The 23,796-nt window shown below is 52.3% G+C and overlaps 1 protein-coding gene across 1 annotated transcript; it reads left to right on the forward strand.

Moving 5' to 3' along the window:
- Positions 1–188: 188 nt before the first annotated feature.
- Positions 189–23,471, forward strand: CSNK2A2 (casein kinase 2, alpha prime polypeptide; the record flags this gene model as incomplete). Its single annotated transcript, XM_010149850.1, has 10 exons — positions 189–300; positions 10,591–10,692; positions 11,538–11,588; positions 17,799–17,858; positions 19,798–19,881; positions 20,979–21,089; positions 21,295–21,396; positions 21,718–21,818; positions 22,492–22,640; positions 22,842–23,471. Coding segments are annotated over 10 exons (949 nt in total), but the record flags the coding sequence as incomplete, so codon positions are not given.
- Between the last annotated feature and the right edge of the window lie 325 nt (positions 23,472–23,796).

Genomic DNA, 23,796 nt, shown 5'->3' on the forward strand with positions numbered 1-23,796 from the left:
GCCGCCGGAGGCCACGCACCCTCCTGCGGGCCTCAGCCCACGGGGAGGGCTTCCTGTCCTCCCTCCCCGTTTTGGGGTGACTCCGAGGGGCTGTGGGCGGCTGAGGGGGGGGCTGGGACAGCGCCACCTCCCCCTCCCCGGCCTGCTGCCCTGTCAGTTATCCTCCTCCTCTCTCTTGGTGCCCGCAGCAATCAAGACGATTACCAGCTGGTTCGCAAGCTGGGGCGAGGGAAGTACAGCGAGGTCTTCGAGGCCATCAACATCACCAACAACGAGAGGGTCGTCGTGAAGATCCTCAAGGTGAGTGTCACGTTGATGGTGCCTGGAAGTGAGGGGGAGAGGAGCAGGGTTGGAGGGCCAAAGGAGTGTTGGATGTCTTTCACCCTGAGACTTGTTTTCTCATTAAGGGCATTGGGACCGTGGGTTTGGATATGGATTTGGTATCTCATGTGCTGTGGCCATGTTTTGATGTCTCCACCTCTCCTGTCCAATCCTTCTGTTAAGCTCTAGACAGCGGCCATGTGGCCTTTACAAAACCAGGCTATGGGACGCTCAGCAGACAAAAAAGCAGGCAAAACTTAGTCCTTTATTGCGTCTGACATAGAACTCCACCACAGGCAGGCCAAAACCACCATGGAAGCTTGAGGAGGCTGAAAGAGGCTGTCTGAAGTTTGGCATCATCAGTGACCTGTGTTCTGGTGTGTGGGCCACAGCGGGGTCAGGCTGCAAGGACCTTTGTGCAGCAGTAACGGGTTGTAGTTTGGGGGGCTGAATGCATGGGTCAGCTGCTGCAGGGCATGCCTTGCTGTGTCTGACACTGAAGCAACATGCTCACAGTGAGCTGTGGTAACTGTCCTAGCAGCAATCTGTGGTGGTGATCTGGGGATAGACAGGGGTGCTAAACAACCAGAAATGAAAGGTTAGAGTTGAGATGCTTTTGGTTTTGGCTTGGCTGACACTTGTGGCTGTCACTTGCTGGACCAGCAATGCTTGTCACTTGTTCCCCAAGAGCATGTGGGAGCCGGTGTATGACCAGGGGTGTTCTGAGAATTTGGACACAGGTTGATCCGCAGCATGTAGGGGGGTCTGAGCTTAAGCTGCCCTTGCAGTCACTAAGACTAGCAGCTACCTGGGACATGTGTCTCTGCAGAGCTCCAGTCGTGTGGCTAGCTGTCTTGTTTTGTCTTTGCTGATATCCCACTTGCTCGCTGTTCCTGCTTCCTTGGAATCTTCCTTGGCTTCCCAAAGAACTTGTCACGGTTTATCCGGCGGCCGCTCCAAGGCAAGGTGTGATCTCTCATCTGCCTCTGGGAGGAGGTTCGCACACCCCTGCTTTGGCTGTGGTGGTGGCGGCCAGGTGAGCTGTCTGGGAGAATCCCTGTGGCTGAGCTTGACATCAGGGCAGAGTGGTGAGGCTCACGTGTTCTCACCAAGCTGAGTTTCTCTGGCATGCTGTTTGGGCCTCCCTCTCCTTTGGATGCTTTATGTGGTTTTGGGTTTTTTAAGTAGCACCATGCGGGATTTTCTGCTACGAGAGTAGTCAAAGGTAGCTGGGGAAACTGTGCTTCTGTACGCTGCTCTGGAGACCCTGATGGTCTCTTCAGGACTGCTGTTTGTTGAGACCCTGGGTCTCGTGCCACATAGAAAGGCACCATGAGGCTGAGAAGATACTGGAAGGAAAGCCATCAGAAGTCTTCCTCCTTGCCTTTTCCCAGCCTAAAGAGCCTCCCCTGGAGCAATGCTCCTCTCCCTGCGGCGACCGAACTCTGTCGCGTCTAGGGAGCCTGTCAGCATTGGACTGTGAGTCAGCTGGCAAGAGTCATCCGAGGGCGGCTGGGTGCTCCTTCAGGCCTGAATCTGTTGCCTTAATGCCCTGCGAGCAGGGGACTGGATTGTCCCAGATCTGAAGCAGGTGGTGTTGCCACCAGTTCCCCTGGCTCCCTCCACTTGCATTAACATGCAGACAGTGTTCCTGTGAGTGGGCAAGGAAAAGCAGAAAGTCCAGATAAATAAAGATGAACTTCCTTCTCAGTGGAAAGTGGGTCAGTGAAAAGTGAGTATGGGAGCACCACATTGTGTATGTTATGAAAACCTGTGAAGTGTGGCAATAACATCACTGATTGGTGGGAAGTGCCTCTGGTTTCCTGCAGCTAGACTCAAACTTAATTGCAAATGTACTTCGCTGTACCTACAGTGGAGCCTTAGCCAAGAGGCTGGGTCTCTCTGTTCCTCCTAATTCAGGCTGGATCCTGTGAGCTGGGAAATGCAACCAAAAGTCTTCAGGTTTTTATGTGGCTGTAAGGGTGGGATAAAGGGGGAGACTTGCTGGGCACTGGATGTAGGTGTTCAGCACAGTTGCTCCTTTCTCTTTAAGGTTTTTTGAGATGACAATTTGTGATGTGTTTGAGTGATTTTTAGCAAGAGTCACTGTTTTAATATCTGCGCCTCCTGGGAGGTGACTGGTGTCTCTTCCCAGCCTTGCTCTTTGAAGCAGCTTATCCTTACTGAGCTCAAGTTAGTGTGTAGCAAGTACTTCCCTTGCCTTTTTTCCTCCCTCCTTTGGTGCTGTGCTACCTGAACATCTTGTACCCTCCTCCAGAGAGGTCAGGAAATTTTATCGCCTTTTCTCTCATGCAGAACTGAGCCACAGAGATTTCCTGTGTGACTTTGGGCAAGTCCCTTAGCCTCAACAAAGCTGAGACCAGAGCATAGGTCCTAGTCAAGTGCTGCACGAAGGAGATAACTGCTCTTCCTCTTCTGCCGGCGCTTGCCTTGTTTGTTTAAGTGCCCTGTGAAGACTTAGCACTGGACAAGGCTACGGGGCTAATGGATCTGATTGGTATCACAGTGCCCCAGGCCTTTTGGGCTTGCATAAAGCAAGAGGCTCTGTTTCCCTGGCCAGTCCCCAGCATTGCTTTTCTGTTCTGCTACCCCAAGTGCAGGACTGAGCATAATCCTGCAGGAAAATGTGATATGCTCCTGATGCTACTTGTGGTCATAACATGTCAGCAAAGGAGCAGAACTGAGATCATGCAGATGACTGACATTACCATTTCCTGGGTCAAGTACCTTTCTTTGCAAATATGATGCTCTTAATGTCACTTTTTCCAGGAAAATTCTTCCACCTGTTCAGGGAGCAAAGATTCAGCAAAAAAAGACGTGGGGCTGAAGTCATCTTGGTAGGTGGGGGAGGGCTCTGCACTCTACAGACCTTCCCACCCTACATGGGTAGCAGGGCATGGAGTTAGCCAGCAGCTGGAGAAGGAGGCTCTTGGGGGGGCTTTTTAATCAGGCTGGACTCGGTGCAGCTCTGGGAATGCTTCCTGCGTGCTTAGGGACCAAGCCAGGAAGAGGGCATATGTGAATGTGTCCCGTACGTAGTTTTATGTCTTGCTTAAATATGATGCTGAGGTTTGACTCCTGGGATGAGGTCTGACATTGCTCAGCATGTGCAAAGGCAGTTTAAGACATCTTTGTTTCCAGTGAGTCATGTGTCATTGTCCAATGCAGGTATCTAAAGTACACCAGCTCTTTCATATCTAACCACGTAAATTTAGACTTCTGGTGGACTGCTGAGGTCAGTCTGCAACCTTTGTGCTGTCTCTTTGATGAACTTCTTATTTTGTGTGTCTGCTAATGCAGCTCCAAAGTGTCTGCTGGTCTCCTCATGCGCCTTGAAAGCAAATCCTGCGTTCTGGGAAGGCAGCGTTCCCTGGGGATGTGAACAGCATTGCAAGCTGCTGCTCTAGAAACCAAAGATAAACTTTCTGTGTTGCTTGTAACTTTTGTGGGTGATTCTGTGTGGCAAGAGGACTGCTGTTAGTTACCTACAGGTGTGGCTGTTGGTGAGCTTCAGCTGCACCACAGAGTCCTTCACAGCCTGTTCTCTTGTGCTTATTGCTGCCATCTGAGTGTCCGTTCAGGGTGGAGATTATAGCATCCATATTGTCAGCCCAGTGCAGGAGTCCTGCTTTCACAGTGCACGTACGTGTCTGTGCAGTGTTGCCTGTGAAGCATTAAACCCACCACACAGACACTGTTTTGTCTCCTGGTATGGTTACCGTCTCCATAGGCACAACACGCAGGCGGAGGTTAGGGGAAGAACGCGGTTACAAGGAGAGGGACCAGTGAAATAGAGGTTCTGCAGCAGTGATGAAATAGCCCCTTTCTCCTTTGGTGGCTTTTGTCCCTCTGTGCTGAGTCCATGAACTGGAACTTTCAACCATGTCCGTGGTTTCACAAGTGCATTCTTGTTTGTTTGGCTTTGTTTTTCCCCTGTTCCCCCTTTTGGGCCGTGTGAACCCTCTGGAGCTGCTGCTCATATCAGGCACTGCTGCAGGGTCCTTCCAGCACTGAACTCCAACCATCGCTCTAGTAGGTAGAGAATCATTTGGGGGAGGTAACCCCATGGCTCTGGTAAAGTCTCCTCTGTCCCTAGAAGCTCTAGAGCCCACATACATCAGCATGCTCTAGATGAGGGCTGAAACGACTCCCATGCTGGTGTGCCGAAGGGATTGCACAGGGAAATAGGATTGGATGATATTGGTCCCTCAGGCTGGAGCTTTTGACTGCATCGGTGACCTTCCAGCAGAGCTGTTCGATGCCTGCTCCTGGTAGCTGTCTATGGCTCTTGCTCCTCCTGCGTTTGCATGCACTGAATCAGCTCTCCCTGGCCCACTTCCTCCTCTGGCAGTCTTGAAATGAGCCCTTTTGCAAGAGAGACGGGTACACAGCTCTTCTCTTTTAAACACCAGTTGCCCGCACTGAGCTTGGCACAGTTGGCTGCTGGAGCCCAGCCTTGTTTGGAGCCGAGACCAACAGGGACAGTGCCGGGAGATGCAGCTGATGGCTCTTGCCGTGGTGTTCCAGCACCAAGGTTCCGGCGAGCTGCCAAGCTGGGGCTCCTGCGAGGAGGGCAGGTTAGAGCACTGTGTCTGCTCGCGGTGACTTAGGGCAGAACCTGAATGGATGACTGCCATCCCTCCTAACGGTGATGGTGGGGACTGGGGCTTGGTCCTCGTGCCTCTCCCTTTTAGCTTCTTGCAGAGGTCTGGGTGCATCGTGGGCAGTGCCGAAGCCCCAGGAGGGCTGTTTTGTGATGCGCTGTGAGAGGAGGAAAGGCATTCTGAAGGAAAGAATGCCTTCAAAACACTCTACCAAACTTAAATAAAAGTAGTTTCAGGGTAGGGTTTTTCCCCTTTTTTCTAAAATTCAGGAGCAGCTTGGGAAAGTTGTGAATTCCCATAATGGAAGTTGTTTGCATCTTACGACTGTCAGAATATTAACACAAGTGGGCTCCTTGATTTTTGTAGCTCTTTTGAATATGATTATTTAGTTTCCCAGCTGATGTCTGGCAAAATAAGCACTGCTGCTCTGAAGCCAATTTTCCTATTGAGCAATTGGCGTCAGGCTTTATAGGCTGATTATTGTGATCCTTTCGATAATACTTGCTGGAGACGAATGAGCTTCTAGTGCCAGCTTTTAAATGTTTAAAGCCTGTGACAAGATGCTTCTCGAGCCTTTTGCAGGTCCTGGACATTGTGTGTTGAGATTTCCCTGCTCATTCGCTGGAAGCATCGTGGTGTTTCCAGGCTATTCAGGTTTGGTGAGCAAAGAACAGAGCTTTTTCTTTATGGAGCGGTGGAATAAATGACTTCAGTTTCTCGTGGATTTGTTATCTTTTGACTGCTAAACCACCTCCCCTGCTGTGGTAATCCCAGGGCAAAACCCAGCACCTTCTGTGACTCCTTCAGAGTGTGCTTCTCGGCTGGCACTGTGTGCGCTGTCTGCTTCTGGCTAACGTAAAATTATTTTGATGCTTTGGATTTAACCTGTATTTCACGTGCCTTCTTGGTCACTACTTTTCTTTCTCGGTGTGGAAGTATGCAGAGAACTTTGGATAACAAATCTATTTTCTCTCTTTGCTTGAATTCAAGTGATGGGTCCCCAGGTTGTTGGGGAAGGCTGGAACTGAAGCATCTGACAGAGAGTGTGCTCCTTTTACGCTAGAAACAAAGCAAAGAAGATGATTAACCAGGCAGCCATTTACTTTTTCAAGACAGGAAGTGATGGTGCAGCCTTGTATTTAAAGGTTTATTTTAGCAAACAATGTTCATTCTCCCAGCTGGTGTTTGCTGCAGCTGGACTCTCTCCCTGCTTACAAGTTTACATGATCTCACAGAAAATGACCCAGGATCTGGTCTCTCAGTCAGAGAAGTGTTTTCTTCTGTATCTACCTGACTGCAAAGCAACTGCTGATCCCGTGCCATTTCTCACCTCTGCAGAGGGATGGCATCGCATAATGCTCCTCATCTTTGGGCAGAGGTGGTTGGGGTAGTGTCGCTGCCTCTTCTGCCTGACTTTCAAGCAGGTTGAAGCATCCTCACAGGATCCTTTTGGCTGGTCGGGTGGGAAACCTGCAGCAAAGGGTGGCTGGCTGGGGACAGTTGAGTGAGAGCTGCTGGGTCCGGCAGAGACCATCCTCCTGTGACTGGAGGTCACCTTGTCCCACCGCTCTGGGCGGTCAGCGTAGCGGACAGCTGTGAGCTGCGGGATTTCTCTCCGCTGTCTAGAGCCACCTCGCTTCCAGTTTGCCTGAGGAAGGAAGCAATTTCCTGGGAAACTGGCTTGTGCCAGACAGTCGTGTTGTTCCAAGGGTACTGCTGCAGTTGAAGTAATTAAATCCCTCCCAGTGTAGACACGGTTAAACTGAGACATGTCTTTTAGCCTGGTTTCCTATGGAAACGAGCCTTATGCAATCCTGCTGTCTGTCAGCCTCTCTCCCCCTCCTCGCCCCCCAGTAGTTTTTGCACTGGTTGGCCAATTTCAACCAAATGCCACGGAAGTCTCCAAGCTGTCAAGTTTTTACATATTTCATGGAAATAGGTGTTTGTGTGGAGCTGAGGGGTCTGTGTTGGAGCCTGTCTCGAGGGGAAAGGCCACACTGAGGGTTTGACTCGCACTGGTCACTGAAGAATCCCAGCATGGAGGAGACCTTTGAAATGCCTCTGCTCTGGGATCAGATGGGGTTGGAGTCTGCACCTGTATAAAACATTGCCTTGCAAACTCAGCCAGATCAAACTCGAGAGCGGTTCATTTTGTGTAGCGCCTGTCCCATTCTTCTGCTGGAAATCCTCCTCCCAGGGCTGGAGGACAGAGCGTGTAGGCAACACAGCCTGAAATGCTGCTGTTCATAGCCTGGTTTAGTAAACTAGCCTTGAGTGAGTACTGTTAAAATACTCCGGCTGTAAGGGCCGGTGTTTTAGAAGCTGTCCCTGCTGGGAGAGGCAGATGGTTGGAGGCCATAATAGCTTCGGTTAGTTCACATTTAATCCACGTGTGTTTGGAGTCAGTGTCCATGGAGAGACAGATCGGGTGACTCTGAGAGACAGTTGTAGCAACCCAGGCTTAATCCCGGTGCTCGGAGGATATGCTGCTGGTTGCCTGTGGTTTCAGCAGTAGTGGGGGGCAGGAGGGGAGTCAGCAGTGTTTCTCTGGCTGTGAATGGTTAGCTCCAGTGCAGTGCTGGCCGCGTGCTGGAGTGCTTTGCAGTGAGCTGTTTGACGTGCCACATGCAAGAGCTTAGGTTTGGAATTGGTTACTGGGCAAAAACTGATCCCCGGTGATGTGCTCCAGGATAGCAGATGGTGTGTACAGCTGTGGCTGGAGCAGCGGCGTGGGGCAACGTGGGTTGGAGGTGGCGTGTGACTGGGTAGGCTGCTAAGGTGAAAGCTGTGCAGGGTGGTGGCCAGGAGTTGCCACTGTTTTCTCCTGCAAGTCTGAAATGGGGAAATTCTGTTCCCCTGCATTACTCTCTAAGGAAACTTCCGGGCTTGGAAGCTACGACATCGCCTGTGACATTTATCCCCACCTCCCCCCCACTGACCTAGCGGTGGAAAACCCTGTCCTGAGCACTCTGACGATGCACTGCGTACGACCCTGCAACGAGCAGGGCTTCCCGTACCCCATCCCTGCCCCGAGGCTCGCGGGGCCCTTGCCCCAGCTCACAGCCAACGTGGAGGTAGCGTAGGCCATGTGCGACAGCCTGGCCCGAGCTCTGTGCTTCTACAGCTTAGCAGGAAAATGTGGAAACGGCGAGCAGCTTTTAGCACTCCCTCTTGCTGAGACAGTGTTTGCTGGACTGTCTTCCCTCGGTGATGCCGGAGATGCTGCTGGTGGTGGTTGTCTGCGGGCATTTCATTAAGGAAAGACCAACTTTCTTCTCTCCTTTTTTTCCCATAGTCACTGATTCTGTCAGCTCTTGTCTTTTAGTAAACATGTTGTGGGTAGGGTTAGATTTCTAGTGGAGGTGTCGCACGACATGATTTTCCCACCCTGAAAAGGGTAGAAATGTGGAAGTGACTGGAATGCAACATCATCTGCCCCAGTGGGAGTGGTGGTTGCTATGGAAGGAGAAATGGAAATCTCGGAGGGATGTCCTCCCCTACCTAGGTGACGCAAAAGGCCCTTGAAATGACTACAGTACAAAGGAAAAGGTATTTCAAAGTGGGGTTTAGGTCCTTTCGGCTGTGTTGAGGCCCTGTTTGAGCTCCCGATCAGGTGTGAGTGTCGCAGCGGAGAAGCTGTGATGCATGTCAGTTGGTAGCCAGGCCACTCAGCGAGCGCCTTCAGGATGGCAGTGGCTCAGCTCCCTCTTTGAACTTCCTTGGAAAACAGCTTGTGTGTGCATCACAGACGAGCAGAATAACCGAATTACATCCTCTATTTCCATCGTGGCCTTCTGGTAAGATCAGTGGATGTGGGTGATGTAAGAGTGGTGTCGGTCCCAATGCTGACAGAAATGAAATTAGTCACTAATGAAGCGTCTTCCCCTCAGGTTCAGATATGCAGCCTTCACTTCTGCTGGTCCCGCTGCTTCTGCCTGTCTGTCCAGCCTCCTGCTGGCTCCAGCCATGTCTGGGTGCTGCCCCGGGGCTGTTGCTCCCCAGCCAGCCCTGCCCTGTGTCACTCCAGCTGGGGCTGACAGCTGCAGAAGCCTTGCTGCAGTTTTCCACAGTGGCTTTATGAGGTGCTGACGCTCCCTGTGCCGGCATTGGTGTTATTTTTGGCACTTTGCTTCGGGCTGAGATTCTCATCTCTTGGCTTGAAAGTCTAGCCTTCTGCCTTTTAACTTGGAGGAGGAGAAGGACAGGATTCACATCTGATGGTTTCAGCCACCTGAAGAGCCTAGAAAGACAGCATATTTTCTCACTTGTATAAACGCCATATTTTCCCGCTAAAAGCTTCTGTTCCTTTTCCCATCTGCTCAAACATTTCCTCTGAGCGGTCTGAATCCAAGGATTGCCCTGGATTTGCCTGTAACAGGAGTCGCCCCACCAGCACTTTGCAGCCATCATCGAAGTGGGAGGCAGCGGCAGAGGTGAGGCAGCACATGTGAGCTGTTGAGCTCGTCCCTCACGTAGACACCTGAGGTGTGTCGCTTCGGTAAGGTGCCTTGTACCTCTTGCCATTCCCCATCGCTCCCTTCCTCACACGCCAGGCTCCATGCCGGATGCTGAATGTTCTAGAAAGCCAAGTGTCTGGAGAGGAGTGTTTTCATCAGCAAACCTCCAGACAGGGCAAGGGCTTACCGGTCCCTGCAAGATGTCTCTGTGGGGGTACTGTTGGGGCAGGAGGGGATGTTCCAGCTGCTACACTCAGTGACTTGCAACTGGTGATGCCCACACCAGTTGCTAGCCAAGGCTCATTTAAAAAGTCTTATCTCTTAGCTGCTCTAAGCTGCTTTTTCTTTGAAGCAGGCCTGAGCTAGAGTTGTCCTGGGAGGGGATGAGTTACAGAAATGATCATTCATTTGCGTTGAAGGGAACCGCTGGATCAGCAGAGTGCAAAAGCTAACCCAAGCTCCCAGAACAGCCTTGGGAGCAGCTGTTCTTTGTCACTCTGCAGGGTGATGTCCGGAGAAAAGCTTACTTTGCGAAGGCAAAGTCAGTCCCAGGTTCCTGGGACTCTGCAGATTTGAAGACGAATCAAAAACCGTTTAAAACGTCTGTAAGCTTTAAAAATAATCACGGTATACGGATGCAGTGGTGTGCTGTGCGCTTGGGTCTGTGCTCTTGGGGTGGTTGAGAAAGACCCGTGCACATGGTTAGGCCTGGCAGTGTCTGAGCTTACTAGAAATCTTGGTGTTGGAGACTCTCAGATCATTGTTTTATTGGATTAAAGTACTCTTTGGGAAATGACTTGGGATTAAGGTATAAAAAAAATGAGGCATGAGGTCCACTGTGCTTGTCCTGTGGCTCTAAGTGCATAACATAGAATGGGTGTGTTGAGGTTTCCATGTAGTAGTCCATGGCACTTCTGGCCACACTTACTGGAGTCCCGATTAGGGGTCCTGATTAGTTTAGAGTGGTTTGATTTTTCCCCTGATGAGCAAAAAGCTTTCACTGATGAGAAGGGAGATCCTAGTTCACGCAAGGTGTCTGTCTCCTCTTTGAAGCAAAACTTGTTCCCTCGTGAGAAGGGGGGAGCAGCAGAGGAGAGGAGGTGATGTGGCCCGGTCAAAGTGGGTGGCACAAATTGGGGTTAATATCTGAAAGGACTCTCACTTCTAATTTCTTTTGTCTATTTAAGCCAGTGAAGAAAAAGAAGATAAAACGTGAGGTTAAGATTCTGGAGAATCTACGTGGTGGCACCAACATCATTAATCTGATTGACACTGTCAAGGATCCAGTGGTAGGTGCCCGTGTGTCGCGGGGTGAGTGGTGGGCTTGCCCCCCTGCCAGCTGCAGGCACGGGGCAGGCACTGCTGCCTGGCTTCTGCTCTCAGCTCGGGTTAGGTGCTGCCTGTGCCTTCGTGCTAGCCTGGGGTGAGCAGTGTCCAGCTCATTGGGGTCCCCTAAGGTGGGTTGGTTTGGATTAGTTCCTCTCCGTGTTCCCCAGACTCCTTTACACCCATTCTGTGTCTTCGGTGAGTTTCCCATGGCTGATGGGGGGAGAAGTTCTGTAGCCCTACAAATCTTACGTAAGAAGACAGAGCCTGTAGCCTTCCAGCTTCTGTCTGGCATGTGCCAGGGCCATTGGATATTAAGCACTTTTGTTCTCTGGTTGCTGTCCTGCCCAGTGACCAGAGGTCATACCCTTGGTCGGCACAGCCACCATTCCCAGGAAGTTTCCCCTGACTAGCAGCTGCCTGAGGACTGTGACTCCCAGTCTGCTGGCAGTCACGAGAGGAAATGACGCTGCTGTAGCATTGGCAGTCCTGGCTGACCTTCCTCCTGCGATGGGATGTGAGGCCTTAGCCCCTGGTGACACCTTTTGCCTTGCCCAGTGTTGTCTCTGCTCCATGTCACGAGGAGGGCCAGCGCCAGCCAAAACGCTGTGCTGGCTCTTGCTGCGTGGGGTGTGAGTGGAGCTTGCCTCTGCCTGCTGTGGGAGCAGGGCTGCGTTTCTCTCGCTGTGCTGCTCCTGCCCTGCTTTTCGCAGTGAGGGTTGGCCAGGAAGCAAAAGCTTTCTCGGGTCTCTTAGAGCAACGAAAGGTCAAGAGGGGGTTTTAAACCATGACTCTCTCTCTCTTGCAGTCGAAGACCCCAGCTCTGGTGTTTGAGTACATCAATAACACAGATTTTAAGGTGAGTCTGCCTGAGTATGGAGGGTATGCTTCCCATTTCTGTGGAGTATGCTGTGATCTTGGGTTGTCAGAAACTCCCTGAGAACTATGGGGAGAGTTTGGAGTTTTCACCTCTCAGCTTCTCCTTCCTTTTCCCATATAAATCAGAAACCCGTAAATAGAAACCTGTAGATGAGAAGGAATAAAAGCTTGTGTGCTGAATCTCCTCCCAACATTGAGGAATAAGTTCAACAGGTTAGATATTCTTACTCCACTCTCAATTTAGTAATTACTGCTGGGTTATATATTCAGCCCAAGTTAATCCCTGTGCTGCGATGCTCTATTTACAGCAGTGCAGTTGATAGGGGAGGCGACGCTGATTTGTGCTGGCATCCTTCAGACCTGGGGACTGAGGGGTGGCAGAGGCTGGAAAGCATGTCTCCCACTTACATCTTAAGAGCTTTTCTGCTTGCCTGAGGCTGCAGCGTATTCCCTGGCTATTCTCAATTCTGCGGAGCTCCAACTATTCCTCCTTCCCAAAATGGGGGTTCTTCTGTCTGAGTGCGGCTATGACTTCCTGTGCTGCTGGAATGCTGCTGGCTGGCAGCAGTGAGCTGATACACAAAAGGGATATGTAATTAGCAATCACACCTATTTTAGTGGTACTTTTGCTTCCCTCATGTGAATTTACCCTAAGTCATTAAGTCAGTGGTGGAGAATTAACTGAACAGTTGATATTAGAAAGCCAGCAGTCATCCCCTCCTACTCTGTTCAGAGATCTCTTTCGTTCCACGATATGGGACGGTGCTTTTTTCTTCCTGTCTGTGCTGGAGCATCGCGTAGGTACACCCCGTGTAGGATGCAGCTTCCGCAGATACACCGAACGCCCAGAGAAGGACCCTGGGTGGGTGCTGGTGGAAAGGAGACTGCTTGTCATCTGGCCCACAGGCTGTCCCGCCTGCAGCCCTGCACGCACGCGTTGTTTCGGTCCCTCCGGGGTCGGTCTGGCAAGCCGAGTCGTGCTGGGTGGGACGCTGTGCATGGCCAGAGCTGCAGCCGTGCTGGCAGTGGCAGTCATTGCTATTTCATCTCGTGTAGAGACTTACTGCAGGGGCTAGAATAATAGTAACTTGCAGCAGCGTCTGCCCTGACAGCTCTGGGTGGGGAGATGTGTTGCCTCCACCAAGTGAAGAGGAGTGCTGTGGTGAACTTTAGGAACTAATTAAAGCAGGCTCGGTTTGGGCGTCATGGATGTCAGCTGGCTGCTCCAGTGCCGCGTGTTTATTGGGAACGTGCCCCCGTGCTTCTCCCGGTGACACAGGGCCTCTTCATAAGTCTGATCCTGGAAGTTTTTAACTTTCTATTTAGAGATTTGTTCCTTATTTGCTTTTTTTCCTCTTAATACATGGCGTGAGATAAAATAGGTGCTAGGGCAGCGTCATGCCTTGCTGAGGATCGCTGTATGTGTCCTTGTCAAAATAGGATTGCACAACTCCGTCGTGTCCTAGAGGAAAAAATTATCAAATATATCGCCCAGTAACAGAAATATGTGAGGTGTTAAGCAGTAACCTGAGGCTGGTGGTCGACAGGGGCTCAACTGAAAAACGCAGGGCTGCAGCACGTGGTAGGTCAGCCGTCCGGCCCTGCCGAGAGCTGCTGCAGCCGGGACGGCAGCGTCGGTCTGGCACAGCAGAAGCGACAGTGCTGAGCTCTAGGAAACTACCTGCGTTTGGAGCAGACCGTCTCTTGGCTCCTAGGGGAAAGCTCGGCTCCTTGAGGAAGTCCGGATCCACAGCTGTACAATTCCAAGAGATGGAGTATTGATGCTTTCAATGCTGATTGGTACAAGGCAGGAATAACTTCCTTGGGAATGCAGGCATGTCCCCCCAGGGCACGCAGGATGGCTGATCCTGTTCAGAGCTTATTTGTAACCAGAATTTCACCAGCTGCGTGTGGGTTATTGGAGCCATGCTCCCATGAGCTTTGCTGCCTGTTTGGGTAGGTTCTTGGGGCTGCAGCTAACTGGCAGGTTACAGAGCTGCTGCTGCTCCCAGGTATCTATGGATATTGCCTTGTATCCGGGGGCTCCCAAGCTGTCCTTTCCCTTGCTCTGAAGTGCCCTTGCCAAGCAGAAGGCACACAGTAGATGAGACCACTTGTGGCTGGAGGTCTTTGCTTGCACTATACCTCTGTATGTAAAGCAGCTGGAGACCACCCAGTCATTGTTCCCTCTGCTCCACAGTACTGGTCTCCCTGGGCAGCCAAGTTCTGCTGGAGTTAAGTGCCACATGAGTTAATCCTGGTGACAGGGACCTCTTCTCTTTGTTTTGAGGTGGCAGCTGCTGCTGTGCCCATCTCTGCACTGACTTTGGATTCAGCAGTACTGAGGAGTACGTGCATCTCCTGATATCTAATCTGTTCCGTGAATTCTTCCCAGAGAGGGTGGGGAGGCACTGGAACAGGTTGCCCAGGGAAGCTGTGGATGCCCCATCCCTGGAAGTGTCCAAGGCCAGGCTGGATTAGGCTTGGAGCAACCTGGTCTAGTGGAAGGTGTCCCTGCCCATGGCAGCGGGGTTGGAACTGGATGATCTTTAAGGTCCCTTCCAACCCAAACCATTCTGTGAGTCTGTGATCTCCTGGGAAATCTCCTCCAGGGTGTGGGGGTCTTCCCAGGGCAGCTTCTGAGGGGGGTTTCCAGGGCAGCAGGCAGCTGCTAACTGCTCTGCAGGATTGCTTTTTTCTCTGCCTTGTTGGCAATAGCTGCTCACAAGCCTAGATGTCTCCTCAGTTGTCTCCTTCCTGGCAGTTTCTTTCCTTAATGTTAACGCTTTCACCCCTTTGTCCATTCAAATGGCAGGACACTGTTCGTGTCTGTGCATGGCTCCTGGGTTTCCTCAGCTCTCTGTGCACGGGCAGGAGCTGCAGTCCTGTGGGGCCTAAGCCATGGCTGTGGACGATTCCGGATCAGAAGCGCAAGTTTATATTCCACGCGGTTTGGCTATTTTTAAAGATGGTATAAACAGGAGACTTAGGTGATACCTCCCTAGAGCTGATTACATTTTCTTAAATTACCCAGCTGGGTCCCTCCTGAAAGCAACGGCTCTGTTCTCACAGGGATGATGAATTGGAACTGGACTAAATGCATATTCTGCTGTGTGAGGACAGCAGCTCGTGTACGGGGCTAGTATTTCTCTTCAGACCTGCTGCATTATCTGTCAGCACTCTACCCACAGTCACCTGCCCTGAATGATAGCTGTGCTGCAGAGCCCTGCAGCCAGCTGGGTAACCACCAGTGAAATTAAGTGTCTTTTGCTAGTTGGTTTCAAACTAGAACTGAGGTGCCTGTCCTTCATCCACTGGCTGTCGGATATTTTATGTTGTCTGTGAGCGTACCTGGTACCGTGCTTTTCATTGCCCCAAAGAGGCAAATCCCTCGGGAAAGAAGAGGGCAGAGCCGGGTCTGCAGGAGCAGTGCTAGGTTGGGTTTGCTCTTTCGTTCTTAAAACACCCTAGCAGGTTTGCAGCTGAAGAAGAGGAGATGGGCGAGAAAGATGAGCACTGAAAAGTTGCTGCAGGATGTTCAGCCTGTTGGAGTTGTGGGGACAGAGGGCTTTCGGGTCAAATCTTCCACTTCGCGTGCACTTCAGTGAACTTTGAGGCCAAGTTGCTGTGAGGGAAGCACGTACCTGTGTTTTATCCTTGTACATACAAGGTTAGTTTTTAAAAAAATGTTGTTTCCCTGCATAGGTGATGCAGAAATATGACCGATTCTCCTCCTTTGCATGGCTGCTGAGGCTGGGAGCCTTTGGGAGCTGTTTTCTTTTGCTGTTGCCTCCCTACGCCCAACAGCATTGTCTCTCTCCTCCGACAGCCCCTCGCAGCCACCCTGTTGCCTTGCGAGTGCCGCTTCCTGCACGTAGCCAGCCGTGTTGCTCACTCAGGGGAGAAGAATGAGCATTTAACTCCTGTCAGCCCCATGGAGAGGGGAAGCATGTCTGTGCCTTCTCAGGCACAACAGGATTAGTTTATGATGGGTTATGTGCTGTATGCCAAAATACCACCAAAAGCTGGAGGGATGGAGGCTGCCTGTGGGTGAGTTCGGCCTTTCCTCCTGCCCTGGGTGGAGCAGGGAGACCAGCCTGGGTCTCTGAGGCCTTCTGTGATCCTGAGTGCTGGCAACTAGCTGGGCAGATGTTTGAGCTGGGTCTGAGTGACCCCTGCAGTGATGTTTCTGATAGTTTTACTCCAGAGAGCCAGCTGCAAGAGTAGAGCAGGGGATGTGTCTGTAAAGGAGGAGTCTCTCTCCCCTGCTAGGCTGGAAAAAGGGGATTTGGAGCCTTCTTGGGGCAGTGCTGCCCTGGACACCTTGGCTTTGTCCTTCACAGCTGCCCGCAGTGGGACTGAGTGTGCTCCTGCAGGGACTGTTCCCCGCAGCAAGCGGAGCCCGAGTGCTGGTAGCCACGCTGTTGGCCCTGGCACAGCGAGAGGGTCAGAGGTGCTGGGTTTCACAGGCAGCTCTTCTAGGGAAGTCTGTTGAAAACTGGTTGCCCAATGGCTGCCTCTGCTGAAGGCTGTGGGTCAGGGAAGCAACAGCATCATGGGCCTGAGAAGAAAGGCAGCGGTGACCTCCCTTCCATCCCCTCTCTGCTTACAGACAGTGAGAGGCAGAGCACCCAGGGAATGGGGAGAATGGGATCCAGCCTTGTTCTGCCCCTGCCTCTCCTGCCCTCCTCCTTTCCTGGGTGCATTGATGTTGCCATGTGAAGGTTGAACAGGGTGGTGATTCCCAGAAAGATATGTCTTAAGCATCTCTTTTCCCCCCCAAGTGTTTGTTACCTAAGGAACCACTTGACCCAGCTCCTGGAAGGGCTCAGCTGGTCTCTGCTGGCCCTTGGTCGTGCAGCAGAGCCAGGAAAGCTACCCCTGCTGTAGCTCATGGCTAGGTCTTCTTTGCACCCTGCTCACTTGTCTGCTTCAGTGAGTTGCTCCGAAGCGTTAGGATCATCCCAGCTCAGGAGAATACAATGCAGCTTGGGTCCCGGAGGCTGTTAAAAGCTCTGTATGTGTAAGTGACACTTGTATGTTGTCAAATGATTTCCCAGAGCGCTACTGGGGGTGGTGGGGCTGTTTGGAGCTGGCCCTAAGGCAGGATCTGGCATGGGCCGGAGGGGATCTGGGGACAGAGCTGCTTTCTTGGAATGTGAATTTCAATCCCTTGCTCTGGGAATTTTCCTGAAGCTGCCAAGTGGTGCCTGTGATGAGCAGCTGGCTCCAGTGCTGATGCAATCGGTGATTTGACCGAGCTGTGAGACGATCCTTGTTTGTTAGAAAGGGCAGAGGGGTCTGGTCCTTCTGCTGCCCTGGGAATGTCCTTCTTTGCCCTGCCCTGGCATCGCACCTTGCCTTCCCTGGGTGCGAGCACAGCCTGACAGTGTCGGGCTGGCACCTACAGAGCAGAAGGCAAATTTTGGGCCAGTTGTGACCTGGCGTGGGAGCAGCAGGATGATGAGTTCTCCGTCGCAGGTGGCACAGTGCAGGTTAAAGTGTCACTTCCACATGAGTAGCTGCAGAAGGACACAGAGGAGAGGAGGGTGGTGAACGTGTGCTGGCAACAAGCACTTCCCTGAGACTCTGAGCTGTGCTTCCCTTGGCCCCACGAGCATTTCTGTGCGGTTGTGTTGCATTTAGCCTTTATCCTGGGCTAGAGGGGAGCCTCCGCAGCTCTGGGGCTGTCTTTGCCCTCTGTGCTTCCCCACCCCATGCTCCTTTAGGTTAATGTTTTCCTCTCCCTGCCCCACCTTGAGCGCTTGAAAGGCTTGACCATGTGTTCCCAGCCTGCCTGCTCTGAGTGCTGTTATCCCCGTTGTCAAGTCACCTTGATGATTTTGCATGTGAACAGAATCTCAAGATCATCCGTACCAACTCCAGCATGCTCTGAAGGCCTTGCTGTCTTCTCCTTGGACAGACAGACTGTTTCCTGCTAGAAAGAAGTCCTGACAGGTCTGAATGATCCCAGTAACATTTCACAGGAGCTCTCGTGTCCTTTCCGGATTTCCTAGTGTGTAGCCCTGGCAGGTCTGAGACCAGGACAGCCCTTGGGAGCGGTAGCATTCGCAGGGGATTTGGAATGGTGTCAGTGATTGGAGGCAGGGGGGGTGCAGGAAACAAATCTTATCTAAATCTGGAGTATTTATTTTTTTTCCCTTTCTCTCCCTCCCCAAATCTGTTTCAGCAACTGTACCAGATCCTGACAGACTTTGATATTCGGTTTTATATGTATGAGCTGCTGAAGGTGAGTGGCATTGCATATGGCAGTCTGGATGGGGAGACCAGAAATGGGAGAGGCAGTAAGGGAGCTCACAGGGCAGTGTTACTGAGGGGCTGCTTCTCTCATGTTCAATGCAGAATCCATGTCTCGTAACGCAGGAAGGTTTGAGGAACGATCTGTTTACATGGCTTGTTGCTGTGAGGTAGTACAGCCAAACTGGGGACCTTAGAGACCTTAAGAGTCTCTGATTCTCTGGGGTCTGTTTTAATCCTGTGAAGCATTTGTGATCCTTCTAGTGGGTAGATTTAGATTGGATATCAGGAAAAAGCTCTTCCCAGAGAGGGTGGTGAGGCACTGGCACAGGTTGCCCAGAGAAGCTGTGGATGCCCCATCCCTGGAAGTGTCCAAGGCCAGGCTGGATGAGGCTTGGAGCAACCTGGTCTAGTGGAAGGTGTCCCTGCCCATGGCAGGGGGTTGGAACTGGATGATCTTTAAGGTCCCTTCCAACCCAAACCAGTCTGTGATTCTATGATTGTTAATTGCCAGAAAGGGTTGTCCTTGGTCTCCAGCTAACTAACCTAGCTTGCACATCCCCGCAGGAATGGTCACAGAGCCATATGGCAGATCTGTGAGATCTGCTGTGCTGCCTCTCTGGAGTCTCTGACTACAGGGCATTGGGGAGAGCTTACAGGTTTGGGCTGACCCCAGGGCTGTTCTGTGCCGACCTGCTTGGATCAGCAGCTTGGCTGTGTCAGGTCCCAGCAGGGCTTTGGGACTTCTGGGCTGGCACTTGGCAGGTCCCTTGCCTCTGGAAATGAGTGAGACAGGCTAGGGAAACCCCTCTGTGCTACAGCACTTGGTGACTGCAGGATACTTTGTGAAATATAACTAGTGAGCTGGAGGGAGGCTTTCTTCTCTGCACCCCGAGCTTGCTGCACCTCTGTGCAAGGGAAGGACCTTCCTACTAAAGGTTGGAGGGAGCCTAAGGCAGTCCAGGATTAGGATGGGAGGCATGATGAGGTTTTAGATGATCCAGCCTTGGAACAAGCAAGACACTAAAACAGCTTCATCCCCAGAAGCAGTTTGTCCAGCCTGTTACAGATCCTGTGTGCTGGAGATCCCAGGACCACCATTTGCTGTGAGGCCACGTGTCATGCAGGGATATTCCCTGAAGCCTTGCTGTGATGGAAGCTGTTGCCTCCTATGCTTCCCGCTGCGACAGGGGCCCAGGAACAGTGTTACTTTCCTGGCACTGATGTCTTGGATATTGAATGACTGCAGGCTGTACGCTCCTGTGCTGCTGGAGATCTCAGAGCATCTGATAGATGTTGATGGATGGGTGTCCCTCCCCTTGGATATGAGAAAACAACATTCTCTTCCACTTGCTTAAGGGAACAGCTGCCGGGGAGGAAGGATGCAAGGTCACAGAGCTGATGAGCTTGTGTGCTCCTGCCTTCAAGCTTTAAGCGGCATTGCTCTCCCTCGCGTGCTATCACTTGCCTTTTTTAAGTGCAGGTTTGGCAGGGCAGAGGTGACCTTTTAGCTTAGGTGTGTTTTGGGACGCAGGTGAGAAGCTGCACTGGGGGCTGTAAAACTGTACGTGTGTCAGAGACGCCCCTCTCTGGGGAAGAGAGCGTGACCTGGGAAGCTCAGGGTTGCCCAGATTGGAGCATTGGGCCTGTCACCAGGTGGGACGCACCTCTGTGTCATGTTCTCCAAAGACTGTGCAGGGAACAACATTCCAGGACCTGTGACTGCAGCAGGACATGAGAGCAATAGTCTTTTTTCCAGCTTGTCACTTCATCACATGTAGCATAAGAACTGAAAATGCCAGTTCCTTGTGCTGGGCTTGCACTTCCTCATGATCAGAGCACTCTTGCTCCCGGCTAAGAACTGTCTGTCGTGTTGTAATGCTGTGCCCGTGGTTACGGACATGTCTAATGTACGTGCGTGTGTCTGCCAGGCCCTGGATTACTGTCACAGCATGGGGATCATGCACAGGGACGTCAAGCCCCACAACGTCATGATAGACCACCAACAGAAAAAGGTACCGTGGCACCAGGGCCTTTCCAGGGAAACTTGAAACTGCCACCTCTGCACCTGGGCAGTTGTACTTACCTCTTTAACCCTTCTTTACCGGCTCCCCTCTGATTGTGCCTGCGTCAGGAGACAACCGGGGCCCCGCAGTGGGAGTCCAGGACTTGAAGGTGGCTCTACGCCCCCCCAGCCCGTCGCGCTGGGTTTGTTTGCTGTGGGGAGCAGGTCGGGACCACCGATCTCCACCCGGGGAGGTGTGGCACCAGGGGGCAGAGGCCCTGGCCAGAAGAGTGGCCTTGCTGAACCACACGTGGATATTTTTACCTGGGGAGCTTAAGCTCCTCCTGTAATAACAGGCTGCTCGTCCTGCAGTGCCTTCCTCACTTCTGGCCATGCTAGTTAGGTCATAGGAAACGTTTGTACCCGGCTTGCTGCCCTGGAAATGAACAGCATTGGGACCATCCCCACCCTGTCACACTACTGGTACCTCGTCGGGTGCTGTGTGTCCGTGTCTCTCCAGGGACTTGGGATTTGCAGCAGTCAACGAGTTGCTGGTCCACAGGTCCCTCCCTGTCAATCAGTGGTGGCTACACAGACAAGGCAAATTTTATAAGAAGGGGGGAAATCTCTTGCCGGACCCACTGTCCTTCAGCAACACGGCAGGTCGTTCATCCCTGCGGCTGCGAAGGAGATGGTCTGCTTTACAGGATGTGGTGGCCCCCTCTCCTACCTCGTTTCCTGCTCTCGGCTTCCGGTTAAAATCACTGCTGCTTTCGGCCCAGCCCCTGGAAACAGTGGGATAGGAGAGCTGGCTTTTTCCTGTTCCTAGTGTGCAGTGCCCAGCACTGTGGCTGGTGGTGCTGGTAAGGAGGCAGCTGCCCAGCAGTGCGAGTGCTGGTACTCGGGGCAAGGGAGCTCTCTGAGCTGGGTTTTGCCCACCAGACAGGGGAAAGGGAAAAGCCTGACTACTGAGAGCACCTCCTGTCCTCAGAGCACCCCCCTGCATCCACGCTTGCGTCGCAGGATTGAGAGGTTTGGCCAAGGTGGCTTCACTCAACCAGCTTGTCCTGAGGCTCCTGACTCTGTGTCTCTTTATCGCCTGTTCAGCTGCGGCTCATAGACTGGGGTTTGGCCGAATTCTACCATCCAGCTCAGGAATACAATGTCCGTGTGGCCTCTAGGTACTTCAAAGGACCGGAGCTCCTTGTGGACTACCAAGTAAGAGTCTGCCTCCTCCTTGCTCACCAGCAATACCACTTGTGGTTGTGCTTTGGCCACCTTTGGGTTGTCTGGTTTTGCCCAGGGCGTTGCCTGGCTTGGGAAGGCTGGCTGTGATGTGAGAAGGCTGTGGTTGCCTGTGCAGCTGGGGAACCAGGCCCTGGTGAGCATGCTTTTTCTGACAGCTTCTCCCTTTTCCCTGCAGATGTATGACTACAGCTTAGACATGTGGAGTTTAGGCTGTATGCTGGCAAGCATGATCTTCCGAAAGGAGCCCTTCTTCCACGGCCAGGACAATTATGACCAAGTAAAGACTGCTCCCTGTCTTATTTCATGAGATGCTTGTCAGTGCCTCGTCTCTGTGTGTATAGTGGGGAGGTTCTAGGGATCGGACCACCGTGCTGGGATGATGTTGCTACATGCTTAGTTAAGCCATCTGGGATTATGCTTCGCTGCCTGGTGTAGGAGACTTGTTTTCCGTGCGCGTTGCAAAAACAAGTTTTGAGGGAGATGTTCCTTCCGTCTGGGATGTTTCCAGAAGGAGAACTCTTAAATTTGGGCAATTCTGCCCCTGCAAAAGAGTGGTGGCCTGCCCTTCTGCTCTCTCTCAACATGCCTTTTGTTCCAGCTGGTTCGCATCGCAAAGGTCCTGGGCACAGATGAGCTGTATGGGTATCTCAAGAAGTACCACATAGAACTGGACCCGCACTTCAATGATATCCTGGGCCAGTAAGTGCAGAAGTGAAATGCTGTCTTTTTTCCTTGTAACACAGAGAGGGAGATAAACTGATGTCCATCCCCTTGTCCCTCAGCAAACGCCTGCTTTGATCTTCTGGGTCACAATGCTGCTTGCAGGCCTCCCATCTGGCTGCTCAGGCCATCTCGGGAGGTCACTGAAATGCAGGCTCTTTCCTTTTGTCTTTCCCATGATCCACACCCTGTTTCTTCTGCTTGTTGACATCCTAGAAGTGGAGATGCAGACACTAGAATTGGGTGTGGGCTGAGGGGCTCAAAATCTCCCAGTTGGGATTTCTGAAAAGGATGAGAGGTGGATGGGATAGCAAGGACAGCTTTTGAGAGGCTGGCTGGCAAGCCAGATCACTTCTGGTCCCCAGGGTGTCACCCTGCCTGCTGCATGCTTTGTCCCTGTAAACAGGAGGGAATGTGCAATATTGTGCCTTTCCCAGGCATAGGACATCTACACAATTGGTGTACCTGAACGACAGGGTTTTTCCCCTTTGGCAAGGGCTTGCTCAGCAGTAGCCTGTGCAGGGAAGAGCTGCAGGCAGTGTCCATGACAGCCATCTCTTCTTGGAAGTGGATAGTGGCAGGTGATTCCCCTGGACCTCTAGGTCCTGCTCTGCTGCTCAGAGCTGGGCAGTGACAGCTGGTCCCTGTGCAGGCATTCCCGGAAGCGCTGGGAGAACTTCATCCACAGCGAGAACAGACACCTGGTCAGTCCTGAAGTCCTAGACCTGCTGGACAAGCTCCTGCGATACGACCATCAACAGAGGCTGACCGCCAAGGAGGCGATGGAGCACCCCTATTTCTGTGAGTCTGTGGGGAGGCCGGGGCCGGCTGGGATGGAGAGGGGTCTTGGGTTATGGGGACAAGTTTCGGCTCCCTGCTTCACAAAAGCCTTGGCAGCTCTGTGGGTTCTGAGGGCAGTTTTTCTGAAAGGGTTTGCCAGGGTGGAGCTTCCCCTTTATTAAATGCCGTTTCCCCTTCCTGCCTGGTCGGTGTCTCCTGCAGACCCAGTGGTGAAGGAGCAGTCCCAGCCCAGCTCAGAAAATGCTGTGCTCTCCAGTGGCCTGACGACAGCACGATGAAGACTGGAAAACGACGGGTAATTCAAGATGTTTACAAATAAAAGCAAAAACCTTCGGTCACACAGTGAAGGGAAAAGAACCAAGGACCCCCCCCTCCTTCCCCTCCCCTTTATACTTGGCAGAAATCTAACCTGAGGGGGGGTCATAAACCTCAGTTCCTCTCTGGTGGTTGTGGTTAATGTAACTCTAACCCTGTGGTACCAAAGCCCTGGGCAAATGGTCTTGCAAGAGCTCAACATGTAGTGATATCCCCAGGGCTCGACACAACCGATTCTGGTTCACATCTCTATGGATCCTTCTCTTCCTTCTCGGTCCGGCCTTCCCCACGGCGCTGGTGGGGACAGATTGGTTGTTCCACCATCAGTCCTTAGCATGCCTCTTTCTAAACATGCCTTTCTGACTTGTAGACTCTGGATGAACCAAATTCAGGCTGGGGGTCAGCAGGTGCAACTCTGTTTTGAGGTCCGAGTCCTACTGCTCACTCTGGGCTTGAATTTGGCCCTTGAATTCCAGTTTCCATTGTGAATGCTGGGGCGGGGGGGAGAGGGGTGGGCAGCAGCATCTCAGGATTGGTGTTTGGAGCATTAACAAGAAGGCGCTGATCTGAGTTGCTGGGGAAGGGCGAGTTTCCCCCCGCCGGGTGCGTTTGACCAAGGCTCGCTCTGAGAAGAAACTCCATAGACCTGCTTGGGAAAGTTGTGAATGTGCGGGCTGCTCTTGTGGCAGGAGAGGGGAGGCACTATCCGGACTTTCCCACCGAGCTCAGGAAAGTCAGTGTTGCAAGACTTCTTGTGATAGGTGTGCAACCACGTACCTCACGACGTGGCTCCCATGAGAATTCATGCCAGACGCAGACTTGTGCCAGAGCCCAGCTCTGG

The sequence above is a fragment of the Eurypyga helias genome, unplaced genomic scaffold, assembly GCF_000690775.1.
Source record: "Eurypyga helias isolate BGI_N326 unplaced genomic scaffold, ASM69077v1 scaffold25284, whole genome shotgun sequence".
Lineage (NCBI taxonomy): Eukaryota > Metazoa > Chordata > Aves > Eurypygiformes > Eurypygidae > Eurypyga > Eurypyga helias.